General features: G+C 47.9%; 1 protein-coding gene across 2 annotated transcripts in view; it reads left to right on the top strand.

Annotated features, from left to right (window-relative positions):
* The window catches only part of LOC136782134 (zinc finger protein castor homolog 1-like), a 56220-nt gene that overhangs the window by 17194 nt on the left and 23665 nt on the right, over positions 1–15361 (top strand). The window contains exons 2-6 of one of the 2 annotated variants that reach the window (XM_066741328.1): positions 1820–1897; positions 2334–2788; positions 3269–3400; positions 3680–3843; positions 14035–14452. In XM_066741328.1, coding sequence (XP_066597425.1) covers positions 1867–1897; positions 2334–2788; positions 3269–3400; positions 3680–3843; positions 14035–14452 — 1200 coding nt within the window. In that variant the 5' untranslated portion in view covers positions 1820–1866. Of the gene's footprint in view, positions 1–1819; positions 1898–2333; positions 2789–3268; positions 3401–3585; positions 3844–14030; positions 14453–15361 lie in introns of those variants that run through there. The other variant, XM_066741329.1, reaches the window with a different exon arrangement.

Genomic DNA, 15361 nt, shown 5'->3' with positions numbered 1-15361 from the left:
GAGTTTATCTTAATTGTTTAAATTGTGAAAAATTCTTTGAAATAGTCGAGGTCGGTGCACGAGTATCGTCCTCTCCTACAGAGAATTGGTACAAGTATAAATTTGAGAGTGCGTGGAGGGACGATGGCGCGAGTATGGACGATCGAGTGAGTACCGATCGAGCGTACACGTTCGGAAGGGTGATAATATATTCAAGGTCCGCCCCGTTACGCCGATGGTGGGGTAAAATAGGGCGGCACGTTCGCGCTACAGCTATTGTAACAGATGTTAATCATCCCTTCTGTATAGTCCACGAAAAGAGTTCCATTCCACCTGGTCACGTGAACCCTCCAAACGCCATTAGCCAATCACACTCGGTCCCACTTTGAAATTCTTCAATTTCAACGATCGATATCGCGCTCTTCCCTCTCCTTCGCTTTCCCACCATTATAACTACCTAATAACGATAAGAGAGACAATCTAATAATACACGTATATATATATATATATGTATACGATATAAGGAGGGGAACGTTGATTTTTAGCAATTTCGGTGCAACTCGAATATTTACAGCAATTACCCAACTGCTGCTTCGCACATTTCACTCTCTTTCTCCTTTACCAACAATAAATACTAACGAGAAACAATTGATATATAACAATAAAACGCTGATTATTAGCGATACCAGTGCTATTCGATTGTTTGACAACTTGGCGAATTTTTTTTCACGCTTTTCATCCACCCTCGCTTAACACCTACACTCTGAAAATATAATACAGTCGATATAAAGAAAAACATTTTTATTACAATAACGAGCAAAATTGATCGATAAAGAATTATTCCAACGAGAAATATTACGTGAAAAAAACAAAACTTTAAAATAATTGACCAAGAAGAAACGATCTACGATGCACAGAGAAATATCGATTATATATAATAGCAACATCGATGCTTGTTAAAATCGAGGAAAATAATAATAAACTGTTGCTTCGCGTTTTCGACTCTTTCGCTTTACCACTATTATACGATAGCGATAAAAATAAAAGAGGCACGACGCACCAACGCGAGACTAAGGTCGATTATTAGCGATAGCATTGGCTAGTCGATTATTCGACAGGTTAGCGAACTGCTGTTGCAGCGTACACACCTGTCTGGAAATATATCACTCGGTGGTTTCTACTCCCTCCCTCCCACCCCCCCCCCCCCCCCTTAGCCCCCCTCTCCCTCTCCTACTCATTCTCATTCTCTCTCTCTCTCTCCAACGGAAATCCTCGTATATCACGAGGACAAGTGACAGCATGCGCGCTCGCGACGGCTATATCACGAATCCGCTGACACCAGACGGGTGTTGCACGTACGTATATATACTACGTACGGTGCATGTGCTATATATCGCGCGCACGGTTTAAACCTTTAATGCTAATGATATATTACTCGGACGTATATCTGTCAATTGCCAAGGTTCGCATCGAGCCGGTAATATATCGAGGCATAGGAGAGAGTTTGCCATTTTTCATACGGGATGAAATTCCATTCGGCGAGTCGAGGACAATTATGGTTCGAGATAATTGCCTCGATTAGCGATTAATAAACACGCTCTGTGTATTGTTCTCGACTGGCGAAACGACGAGGAAAGAGGCGAAAAACGTTGTTATCGTCGAGTCCCCGTGGCTTTTTTACGCGTGTGTGTATATATATATATACACGCATAGGTGGGAGAGGCTGTTAATAATGGCTTAACGACACCGAGCAGGCTCATTTTTCACAGCGGAACAAATTCGCATCGATGCAGCGTGAGAAAAGTCTCTCATCTCCTTTTTCTTCCGTTTTCTGTTGCAGGATGCATTGAAGAGAGCTGAATTCCCGCGAGGTTCGAGCCGTTCGAGATGTCCGCCGTAACCAGCCCGTATGGCCCCAGTAAGACGCACACATTTTTTCTCCGATGCTCGATAAATGGCTTCATTAATGCCCCTAGGCTCATGCCACGTCAATAAAGCACTCTCGTCTTGTGTCAGCTCTGCTTATGACGTCAGGGGATGTGGCATTCGTTTCACCACATTCCTGACTTTAACGCTCGCTACCAGTTTGATTTAACGCCAGCCACCGACAGTGGGGGGAGGGACCAATCTTTATTTTCAATCCTTTCTCGACGATCGTTCGCGCGCACTTGGCAGCGATACACAATGAATAATAATAATGATATACGCGTCTTGCAAACTCGAGGAAATTTTTTATACGCCTCAACCCTCCCTCCCCCCCTCTTATTTGTTTCGGTCTTAACATTTTCGTGCATCCACGCGTCGACTCTACGATCATAATCGCGATGGAACATTAATTTATTCCTCGATGACAGCGGAGATGCTTTCCGACTCGGTGTACAACTACGCGACGAGCCGACGGAGCGCAGCCGCCGAGCAAGGAAGTGACGGGCAGTACGAGGCTCAGGCCAAGCTTCAAATCTCGAGCATCCAGAAGCCGAGGAACAAGCGGAAGAACTTTAAGCCGATAAGCAGCCGGATGGCCGAGGTGTCGGACGAGTCGGAGAACGACGAGGACGACGCCGAGGTCATCGAGGATGCAAAGTCGTCGAACGATGTCTTGGAGTACCAGAGGAAGACGATGATGCTGCTGCCCAACGACGAGCGGTCCAAGAGGCTCAACAATAACGAAGCCAGTCCCATGGACCTCTCGGTCGCTACCAGACCCGCCTCGTCCGACAATGACGACGATAGCAACGACTCCCTCAGGCACAGAATCATCTTTCACCAGCTGACCACTCGTAATAAACTCTACTCACCTGGTACCGAGGTACGAACCATGTGCATTCCGTTTCTCTCTTGACATTCTTTTTTTTCTTCTTCTTACGGAGGGCTGCTTCCTCACGAGACTTTATTGTTATTTCGCGTTCGATCTTTCGATTAAACTCATCTGCGCGTGGCTGATTCGAGTAAACAAAAAATTTCTTGCCAGACACCGCGGATATATAGTTGTACCGTTTCTCATTTAAGCGACAGAGGATTTTAATAAAATGTGGAAATTAATTGTCCATTTGTATAGTCTGTTAAAATCCTGTGTCGTTTGAATGGGAAAGGTGTAAGCGTGACTGGAGAGAGGATCCTTTTAAATGTTTCTCTTTGCTTATTTCGAGCGCAGACTCCCGAAGAAGAGTCTCGTTAAGACGAAGAAATATCCTTTTTGAGCGAAGCACCCTGATACACGCGATACGTCTCTTTGGATCTCGTAGCTATAACCATGCATGCATTTATCGAAACGATGTTTCGTGAACAGGCCAGGAGTCCAAACTCGGATTCCTCGTCGAAGAGCGAGAGTTGCCTGGACCAGGATGGGAGACTGGAGGACCAGGACGCGACGTTCGACGACGAGAGGCATCGGCAGGACGAAGCTGACGAGGTTGAGGAGGCGGAGGACGCGGAGGCCGATGACGGTGAGACGATGGAGGGTGAGGGCGACGGCGATGGCGATTGCGAGGGTGAGATCGAGGGTGATTTGGAGGAGGGGGAGGGCGACGGCGAGGGGGAGGGTGACGCGGAGGACGGGGACTTGGAGGGGGATGGCGAGTGCGAGGTGGAGGACGGTGACGCGGATCGAGAGATGAGGGCGAGGAGGAGGAGGAGGAGGAGGAGGAGAACGACGACGACGACGACGACGACGACGACAACGATGATGATGGGGAGGAAGAGGAAAACGTACGAGGGCGATGGTATGAGAGAGTACGCCGAGTCGACCATCCAAGAACTCATGGCGATCTATGGCTTGAGCGGGGAGCTTGCAAAATCAGTCAGCCGGCAGCTTCCACCCACCTTCCTCAACCCGACCACTGGTCAAGGTGAGTCTCATTCAAGGTCTCAGTTCAATAATCGCTCGCTCGCTCGCGCGCGTCGATGCTTCAAGGAACTCTATTACTACATATATATATATATATATATATATATATATGGTACTATGCGTGGTGTGTTCCGGGGGAATTTTCCGTGCTCTCGATCCTCCATGGAGTTGGCAGACCGATTCATATATAAAAGACACATATATTTATAGATATAATATAGAGAGAATATGGGGAATGAACGTAGGCGGACTGTCCCAAACTCCTCTCTCTCTCTCTCTCGTCCTCGCACATGTATATTTATATATATATATATACATGTAGAGTATACGTGTAAAAGCAACGGGAAACGATGACGCTCGCTCATCTCAAAGGCATCCATCGATCGTCTTTTCGCTAAGCTAGCTTGTCTAGCGCTTCGTTTACCCTGTCCTCTCACATACACACGCGCGCGCGTACAATACACGACACAAACGCTCTTATATACCATAGCACACTCCCGGCAAAGCGACCGAGCGACTTTATGAGTTATAAGTCGGCCATTTTGCCAGCCATCGCATATTCACGTGCGCACATATGCGATGCACCGGCAATATGTAAGTGCCACATTCTGCCGTACAGTCGTACCTAAAACCTTTTGTATCCACCAACGGGGGACGCTTTTCCGAAATTCCTCAAATTTCCATATACACATGTATATGTGAGTATATATACACAGTTATTGCGTAATAATGGCTTCTTCAGCCGGGGAGGCACTTTTCGATGATTGCTGACCTTAGAGTCAAGTGGCATTGGAGAGTCAACCGTACGCGAGTTGCGTGTACTCGTCGATTGACCCTATAGGCCAAACCGAAATTCAATGTCGATTCGCGCGTGTGTACGGGGAATTTGCTTGGATCGGGGAAAGGCGCTGTTCGCGTGTATTTTTCGCTCTTGGGAGAAAAGGTGGTGGTGGAGGGTATATATAGAAAAAAGTGTCCGCGGGATGCTTTCTAACGAGCATCTCATCGAATTCCCAGCTGGTGACTCACGAGGCGTCCTTCTTCTCGCTCAATATTCATGCGTTATGTAAGTTAAGCCCCGCGTAAAAGGACCCCGCCGGACTCCATTGTCGCTCGATAAAGTCTTTCCGGCCGCTCGCTTTGTCGGCCGCTATAGGCTCGGCTTTCACGAGAATGCTCCCGCAGGATTTGATTGAATTTAAACGTCTTTTTTCGCCCATTCTGCGAGAAAATTAAAGCTTCTTCCCGGAGCGATCCTTAGCTCGATCTCTTTCACCCTCGTGCGTGCCTCCTCGCCCGTGTATGTACACACGTTGTTTGTCCCGACCGCGAATGACCAGAATAAAGACTATATATATTCTATATCGTTGTTGTTTCTCAGCCTCGCGGAGGATTACCGCGCGTACGTGTATAGGAGCGATAGAAAAAATCTCTCAGAGTGTAATTTATCATGCAATGGATACACGGTATTATTGTTTTGCTAGGCGTGAACTCTGCCTCGCGCGTTACATTGGGTAAACAATAGTTTTTCCAATGCTTTTTTTCTCTCTCTCTCTCCCTCTTTCGAATTATTATCGATGAGGAATAAGGTGCAAACTCTAAAGTGTTGCAACGTACAGAAATGCCACGTACGTTGCCATATGAAAATAATTATTCCATTATCCAAAGCTGCTTATCATTTGATTGCACGCGTTTATATATATATATATATATATATATATGGTGGGGACTGGAGACACCCACGAGTTTCTTCAACAAGTTGCCATCAGCGGCAACGGCAGCAGCAGCACGAACGAAGCAACAAGTGACAATTTTCGAGGAGACGTACGACCTTCTGGGTTGACGTGGTGGTCGTTGTGGAGGTGGTATCAGGACCGAGAAGAGATTCTTCGGGCTACTATCAGTTAATGAATCTCACGCGCGCCGGTTAGAAGAGTCTCGAGACCGAGGCTGACAATGGACGTCGGACGAAATTCCAAAAGGAACGAAAGAAGGAGGGAAGTAAAAAGGAGGAAAAAATGGGAAGGGGGGGGGGGAGAGATGGTAGAAAATAAAAAATGATCCTCTCCGGAGAGGCAAGCGAGAGCAGAGAAGAGCCGTGCATTGCGCCTGTCCGTCTCTCTTTTCATCTCGAGCTGCCTTTTATTCGGTCGGAATGATTAATGGGTTCGCGCAAAAGATCCCCACCCCCGCTTATCCCCACTCTCTCTCTCTCTCTCTCTCTCTCTGCCCCAGAACGAGCTTTACTTTTCTGCTGCTTTTCTTCCAGCCGGATTACGCCTCCTCCTCGCTGTAAGCGATATTACTTTTGTTACGCGGCACCGTAAAACCGACTAATTGGTCGTCCTGATGCGGCCATTCTGAATTTTGAACGGTGAAATTAAACCAAACGATTATTACCAGCAATTACTTCATTTTTCTCCAGATTATAGAATCGCGATCTTTTATGTACAAGTCCCATTTTCTTTCGTTTAATTTATCTCCTTATATATTTATTGGCCAAGAGATTCCCCGTAGGAAAAGTGTCCGCGGAGGGAGAGATGATGAATCCTGAGGAGGAAGATGAGGAGGAGGAGGGCGAGAGGCGGTGTGTGTGGAGCACGTGTGGGACAGAAGCCGGAGGGCCCGTTTGGATGGAGCTCGTAAAGCCTTTCTTAAAGCCCTTCATAAAACGTTTCACGATCTCGACGAGGCCGAGAAGACGCATCGTCAATTCGTTCGTTCCTTATGCTCTTTCCTTCTTCATCTCCGCGCCAGACGTTATTATTTTTTTCTTCTCCCTACAAACGTATTATTGTATTTCCATTTGCAAATTCTTCCTTATTCTCTCCTCTCGAATATTTCCAACGGAAATATACCTATATATATCGTTGATCGCGTTTCAGAGCGTTTCAATCGGAGTTTGCTCATTAGAGAGATTTCTGTCGCGATGGGGCTAAATGTGTTCGGCAATCGCCAGGAGGGACATTCAACAGGTTTCCCTTATAGTACGCAATCCCGAAGGTTTCCGACACCTCCCCCTCTCTCCCCCTCCTCCTAGTAGAAGCTGCTCGGTGAAGGCTTTTGTCTTCCGAGGAAGAAAGAGCTCCGATTTCGATCGGATCCTCGAGTGGGGCACACGTCGGGATATAAAGGATCTCCTCGATCCGGGATTGCTCCCCCCCCCCTCCCCCCTCCCTCCCTCCTGTCTCTTCATCCCCTACTCTACTCGTACTTCCTTTCTACCCCTCCCCTCCCCTCCCCCCCCCCCCTATCAGTCTCGTGGATTAAAAACCTCGAAAAGTATTCCGATTTTCAACTGTGGAGGTTTGACGCAACGCGCAGTCCCTTCCATTTCCTATCGCAAAAACCCATGCATCGATCTTCCGAAGAAAGGGCAAAAGGACAAAAATTATCCTTCGGCTTCACTCATCATCCCTGCTATGCAGTTACGCCCTTGCACACTCTCGCTTTTCAATTAAATTTCATCGGCAGCTTTAAATCCCCAAAGAAATTGCGATCGAAGCCGGCGAAGGAAAGCGCGAGTCAGAGTCATCCGTGCAAGAGTTAATCTCGACGCTTTCTCGAAGCCAGTGAGTTTTTGTAGAGTCAGCCAGAGAGCACGATGCACAGGGAGATGCAGCAGCGGTGCACCCATCACTCTTTTCCGAGAAATTGTCAAGACGGGGCGTCGCGCGAGCGAGCGAGAGGGGATTAATAAAGCGCGCGAGGCTTGGGGGAAGGGGCCAGGATTAGCCTGGAGAACCTCTAACGAGAGAATTGGATCTGCCATATAAACGCGTGTGTCCGCGTGAAAAGATGAGTGGGATTTCCACTTTTTGCGAAATTAACTCAATTTAACTGGTCGTCTTTCAAGACTTGGATGATGATGATGTTCGTGGGTGTGGGACACGTGGGTTGTTACGTGCTTTTTGCACCGTTGTGAGACTCTCGACTGTACATATATACACATATAGGAAAATCTGCTTGGATCGAAATTCCAAAAGCCGCGCAGCGTCGAATGGAGAAAAATGTTGAAATTGGGAGATGGATCCTGCCGAGTGAGAGATCGTTGCTCTCCCCCCTCCTTCTTTTTCCTTTCAGCCATATTTCTTTTTCTCGAGCGCGCGGCATCTTGTTTATTTTGCCCGTCAGCCCGCTGACACTCGGACATTCGTTTATATTTAGAATTCAATGGGATCCTTTTACCGTCCGGGCTTCGCCTTAACAGATTATTTGTTTAATTCCTGCCAGCACGTCGATATTTCGATGACTCTTTCGTCAAATTCCACAAATGTTTTTCACGAATTATTTATCTTATCGTCCGCGGCACGTATAGGAGAGCACTAATTGTTTTTCTTTCCTCCAATAGAGTTCCCCGCAATCTCTTTTCCTCGTTTCTATCGGTTTCGTCTAGATTTTATCGTTTGGACCCAGGCGAGAGTCTCGAACCCCTTTTTCTCGTGCTGTCAATCAGTGAACGCGACGTAGACTAATGTTTCAGCGAGTTTTCATCCTTAGGATCTTGCCTACACATTTGTGTGTGTGTGTGTGTGTGTGTGTAGTCATGGAAATGGTGATCGCCATTAGCATTTCCAGCGTAGACTCGATTAATTTTTCAAACAATCCCACCTCTGCGGACGATTCGAAGGTAGAGATAGCGAGAGGGTCCATTAGGCCAACCGGGCCCTCCTTCTCCCCCCCCCTCCCATCCCCCCCCCCCCCAACCCTCCTTAACCACTCCACCGTTACCATATACCGCTGCTGTTGCCGATGCTGCACACAAGTCGGCGTGGCGTGGCGTGGCGTGGCGTGGCGGCGGTTCCCTGTCAGTCTCTCCTAAAACCAGAAAGTCCACTTGTCAAATTAATCACGGATGACCAATCCATCAGTAGGAATTCCTAGCCGAGAGCCCGAGAATCTTCTTGTTGCCTTTTGAAGATTTTCGGAATACGAGTGCAAGCCGATTCATCATGCACGAGCCTGCACGAATATTAATTCCTATTCGAGTCTCGCTTCATCGCAAGCAGCAGTTAATTAATGACGTTACAAGATTATTATATATACAGTTGTATAACGATAACCTATGTTTTTTGGAAAGCATATATATATATATATATCTCATCCGGTCGTGGGAGTGGGATCGAGGGATGAACACATGGCCGCGCGCGCGGTGTACAGTCGGTGGAAAAAGTAAAAAGGCTCGATCGGTTCGGTTTTAACCGATTAATTTATCCGATGCGAGCGAGCAATTGGCCGTGCGCGAGAGTCTATTGATGAGTCAGGCGCACGTGGCTTCGATATTCCTTTGGCACACGAGCTCTGCTGCTACACACACAGACACCGTCAGCTGCCAACTATTTGTCTTTCGAAATTCATCTTTCCAGCCAGGCTACCTTATTTTACTCGCGCAAAAATCAATCTCCTTTCCTTCGCTCAATTATAAATACCGAGGAGTAATATTGTGCTTACATGTATGTACATATGTATATGTATGTACGAGGAGAAAGCGGGAGAAAAGCATAGCGCTATATATGTAGCTCGTTGAAATGGCTACAATGGCAGCTGGCAGTTTGTGAAAAAGGAAGAAGAAAAAAATGACGAAAAATCGGTTTGCGCTCGAGGGCTACGTGGCCAAATAAAGGGTTAATGCCGAATCGCAGTCCCTTTTATTCGAACGAATGACGACTGCGAGAGAGGTGGTGGTAGGCGAGGGGTGGGGAGGGGAGGAGTGAAAAGCCCCGCGAAAACCAGTTTCTTCGACCTAATACGGTGGCCCATGCGTGCTTTCTCCTTCCTCTTAATGAACTTCTCCCGCTGCTTTTTCAACCAACCAACGCGTGTCCCCTACCACTACCAAAACAATTTTCCGCCCTGCTCTCCGACAGAAAATATACAACGCAGTGGTGTGAAAAAGAACAAGAAAACAATTAATTACCAGGCGAAATTCTTTTTTTTCCATACGCGAGAGGACCTCGTGGCTCCTTATCGTTCGAATCGATCGTCCACCGCGGAAAGATGATCGATCGATGAGGGATTTCCCGCGTACGTGCGTGCTCTCATCGCTCCTATTATTATTATTACAGGTTTCGGAGAAACGTGGAATGATTGGGGAATTTTTGCAAGACCGGTGGTTAAGTCAGTGGGTCGAGCTGCGGGACCGGTGGACAGGGAGAGGGATGGTGAGATTGGGCAGGAGAGTGGGGGGGGGGGGGGGGAGGTATTAAAGCTGGTTCTAATCTTAATATTCAAATTCTGGCTCGGAACCACCGTACACACGCGTATATGTAGAGGCTTCGGGACGAGGAAGAGGGCCCGAGGAAGCTGCGCGGCTGGCGCATGGCAAAACACCCGGGAGGAAGGAGGAAGGAGAAAAGGGAAAGGGCTGCGCATAACTGATTCTCGAGCTCATAAATTTTAAATTATGTCGAGCAAAAAGGAGGGATGCGAGATGCGGGGCCCGTGCAACCACGGATCAAATAAAACTCCGCTATACATATACATATATATATATATATATATATATATAGAGAGAGAGAGAGAGAGAGAGAGAGAGCGAGAAAAAATGAGAAATCTTACAGATGAGTCTGACGCGACGCGAATCTTGGAAAATTCTGCAACTCGAGTCGATCGAAGCCTCGCGCCGAACAATCGTGCAAATTCTCCCCGCGCTCCCCCTCTTTCATACGCACGACATAATTGGCTCCATTATTTGGAGCCGCGTCGAATTTCCGGCATTAATTCGACATTATGCGATATTCAAATGGGCTGCGTGGAATTTTTGGATTTAACGAGGGCCCATTTCTCCGGCCCCTGGGCCCCATGGATTTTTTCCATGCTCCCTCCCATCGACTAATCGGCGAGAAATCGCCTTCGTCTCGAGTTTCATTATTCACGCGATATTCTAGATACTATATATATATATATATATGGATGCTGTAGTGGCTGAGCTATATATATATACATATATGCAATGTTGATAGTTGATTGTGTTTTTTGCACGGTGGGGAGAGGTGGGGTTGAATAGAAGGGGAGGGAGGCCGAGGTGAATAATTGAAGAAAAACCGAGTTTTGATTGGCTCCCTCGCGGCGAATGAGCGGTGCACGCGGCTCTCCTTTGTTCGGGGCTGTTTCATTTTTCGAATATGAAGGATAATTAATCTTGGGTGGGCATAAAAGGGTTTTCGGGTTCGGCCGCGAGAAAAAATGAGCGCAGTTGTTCGAGGCTGGGCCCTTTTTACGGGGCCTGACCCCCCTCTCACTCCCACACGCACGGGCGTTGTCTATCGTGCTACCGCGGCCAGCACTCTTGGCCGAACAACAAGTGGGAAACAGAGTTTGGAGAGAGACTTACCTCCCCCTCCCCCCTCCCCCCCCCCCCCGCGCCTAACAAACTCGCTCCATTTTTTCTTCGAAATTCGAGTCGATAAAACAATACTCGCGCGCGCGCGCGCGCGCACGCGTGTAAGAACGGAAGACGAACGGCAGCAATTTCTCGAGGTACACGATCGAGTCCTATCGTCTCTCGCCCCGATGCATTTCCCACTCGTATCGCCGACCAATAGTAATAAGCGATAATTACGACGAAAGCTAGCCGGTCGCTATACTCCCACGACGCGAAGCGTTATATCAACGTGTTTCCCCGCGTGCGCGTACGTACACACACATGTGCATCTCGCGGAGTGAAACGGTAAGCCGAGAAACAGTATCGAGAAATTCGATGCGAATCTGAAACAGGAAAGTCGAAACTCGATGCATTGGCGAGTTTAGAATTTTTCGCGCATTGTTATCGGATGTAATCCGAGCGGGAATACCAGAATCAACGATTGGGAATGCCAGGAATACGCTCTCGCCGTTCGTTTCTTCGTTTCTCGTTATAACGAAAAGGACGCTTTTCCTGGAAATGCCTCGAAATTCGGTGGAACGATATCGGAGAAGAGCGCAGCCAGTTTTGCAGGATCCGTGCAGCGAGTGGAGGACGAGGAGAGTCGATAGTCCGTTGTTCGTCGCGCAACTCTCTCACGCAACGGGATCATCGGGTACCTACATACGTGAAATCCCATGGAGCGATTACTCAAATTTCTCAGCGAAAGGAGTGCCGCGTGTCCCGATAGTCCCGCTTTCCGGCTCTTCCCGGAAGGGGAGGAACAGCATCGAGTCCCGTTCACGTGGAATCCCCGGCTCGGAGTGAGAAAATAAGACGGTTCGAGGGTGAAAAAAAAGAAGCTGTGGGGTCACCGGCTGAATGCCGTTTTACCGACTATTAACTCACTTTTACCCCCGTTTTAGCCCTCCGCCATGGGGGCCTCGGAGAAAAAAAAAGTCCCGGTGTGTTTTTCCGGCCGTTTTTTTTCTCTCGCGAACGCGTGCAGGTAGCCGCGGGAATCCACGGCACGCTCGATTTAACCCCTGAGAAAACTGTCTATAGCTCGACTCGGGGTTAACCGATTTCCTGGTGGAACTTTGAAATCGGACCCCCGAGCAACCCCCAACCCTATTCGAGTGTCTCGTAAAAATGGGCCCGATGAGCCCTGCTAGCAGGTTGCGTCACGGCTTTTATGTCGAGCTTAAATACGTGCCGAAAAAGTGGAAAGAAAAAAAAAAACGACCGAGTCCTGCATCTTGGAGGGGGCAGTAATTTCGTAAAAACCAAGTATTCTCGATTATCCTCGTGGTCTATCGGTGATATTAGCTATACGTATGTATACTGTGCGCGTGGAAGACGAGAGAGGATGATTAATCGCGAGAATTGGATTTCGTTGGTCGCTCGGCCGATGGGGCGAGATGAGTGGCGATATGGAGCAAGGCTGAAATGCAAAGGGCTTCAGAGAGATACCGGATCCCCGCGGTGCGGAATCCTCTCTCCACGTGGAGCCTTAAAAATTGTGGCGATTTAAGAATCCTCCTGTATCATAACCAGAATATGCCCTGATCTTTAAAATCTTTCCTTCCAACGAACGAGCGTGTAAAATATCATTCATCCAAATTACTCGCATAAATCCTGCATTCTTATCTACTAATAATTTTCTCCTCTCCTCCTCTCTCCTGTCTTCTCGCTGTTTTCGCTGCAATATTTGCTTTTACAAGCTGGCTTTCAAAGGGATGAGGAGGTAGCGTATACTATATGCATATATATGCATAATCGAGAGAGAGAGAGAGAGAGAGAGAGAGAGAGTCCAGGTTGATCAGAGCGTCTGTTAAAAAATGATTTCTCGACGGATCTATCGAAATCAGATACTTTCCCACAAATGTTCAAAGTCAGTAATTCTCGTTTTTCAAGTGACGTAGCAGCTTAGTAAGCTGATACCGAGAAAAAAGGTGAATCCGAGAAAAAATGAGGGTCCCCATCGGAGCGAAGGGAATACAAGGGTTGATTTTTAGCATCGTCCAAATTCCCCCCCTCCCCCAGGGTACGTGCATGGCTCTCCGACGTTCTTCGGGGATCTTAAGCCCTTTTTCCGCGCGCGCGTCCACGTCCACGTCCTCCCCTGTGTCTCTTCCGCTCCCCGTATCGAGCGTTTCAAGGGGGGAAGCTGCAGCGCTCGGAGACTATATAGCTTTTACGTTCTCATGAACCTTTTTCGCGAATCTCTCTCCACCACTGCAGCGTATACCTGCGAGTCCTCGCACCGAATCCTCGTCTATCGATTTGCCAATATATTATACAAACGTTTCTTCCGCGCTCTGCTAAAACTTGACCCCTTCCCCTTCGAAACGAGTCCCTGTACAGCCATTTATCGCACAAAAAACCTCTAATAATAAAAATACTAAACTCCGGTAACTATATATATATATATATATAATTTAATGGAAGAAATTTTCTCGCCGCTCGTGCATTCACCCCATCTAAAATACGTATAGGATATCGAGCAGATGTACCTGCTCCACTGGCAGTCGATTACTCCGAAAATCGAGACGTCTCAATTTCACGAGACCCAATTTCTCGAGACCGCAAGCAAAAAAACCTATTTCCCCCTTGGCCCGCTTGACACGCTTAATCTGGCCCGCACTTTTTTCTCTCCTCCCGTCAAAGTAGATGTTTTGTTACCCCAAACAGCCGTGTAGTTTCAAGCTCGTTGCCGAAGCTGGAAAAAAAGGAGTGCGTTTCTGCGCGGGATGAGGAAGACGCGCGCCTAATGAGCCACTATATATATATATATATCGCTGTCCGTATCCAAATGGACGATACCGTCGATTCTGAAATTGCGCAATTTTCTACTTTCAGAGAGGCTAAGGCTGAAGGACGATAAAGAGTCATCTGCCATGGCACCGGGAAGTCCACCAACGCCACCGCACACGCCGCAGAGTCCTCCTCGTCAAAATCCACCGGCCAATTTGTCCCAGTCCTGTCAGACGCCCAACGCCAGTTCGCCGGGTCTTGGTTTGCAGCAACTTCATCAGCAACAACAACAGCAACTCCATCAGCAGCAGCAGCAGCATCATCATCATCATCATCAGCAACAACAACAGCAACATCATCAGGAGCAACACTCTCACCTGCACTCGATGGCGGACAATTCGGTGCTCGGTCAACTTCTGGTCCTCTACCCTGCAGTGGCGCAGCTGGTGCATCAAGATCCCACGATACTATCGAGGAATCGACTGATCTTTGAGAAATCGAGCAACGAGGAGCCCGACGACTCGAGGGTGAGGCCCGGAAAATTTTCCTCGTCCAGTATATATAATCAGCAGGAATTTGCCGAGACACGGTTGCTCGATCGGCGCGCGACTGCGGCTCGTCGTACATTTGAAGCCGGTCCAAAGACAATATTTTCGGAAGCTTCGAGATACGTTCGTCGGTTCGCCAGGTTTCTCGTAGCGGACAACGAGTCGATGACAAATCATCTCGTCTCGTTAATCCCCGCGGGACGAAGAGCTCGTCGTTTGCTTAACGAGGTTGAGACTGATCGAAATTTCAACTCGCGTCAAGAGTTTATACTTTGGAGGGGGGGAGACTCGTTGGTACACAGGCTTTTTTCAGTTTTGCCTAGGCCGAGCCACCAACACCAGCAGCACCGGTTGTTGTTTCCCAATCAGGAATTAGCGGGATTAACTTCAATAACGTCTTGGAATTAATTTTAACTTTGAGCATCCGGTGCCGGCAAATGGAATCAAAGGAAGTGCATCGAGAAGACGACGAAGAAGCTTTCATCAATTTAAATTGATTAGTTGGACGGAATTAGTCGTTTCGAGTTTTTTTCTCATTGAGGAACAATTCGAGGCACGGTACGGGTTCTCGCGTAATGTTTGCCCAGGCCGTTGTACATGTAGTTAGGCGCAAGGTTAATCGTTCGTATCGAACGGGACGAGTTCGGAGTAGGCTGCAATAAAATTCAGCGAATCATTTTTAATTCTAATTCTAATAAGGTCAGCCGTCTCGGCACGTCGGTTATCGTGCGTGCCTGTGTGTGTGTGTGTGTGTGTGTGTTGGTACCGGTGGTGGTGGTGGTACTCGAAGATTTTTTTTACGCAGTAGGTTACGATGGACGTGAAGTTAATTTAGTTGAAGAGGGTTCATAGGAGAGACTCGTGTTCGTGGAGGGGTAGCAGAGAGAG

Source organism: Prorops nasuta, unplaced genomic scaffold (assembly GCF_024137725.1).
Source record: "Prorops nasuta isolate Cenicafe-Biocafe unplaced genomic scaffold, Cenicafe_Pnas_1.2 PNAS00025, whole genome shotgun sequence".
NCBI lineage: Eukaryota > Metazoa > Arthropoda > Insecta > Hymenoptera > Bethylidae > Prorops > Prorops nasuta.
This window is presented reverse-complemented; position numbering and strand designations above follow the sequence as displayed.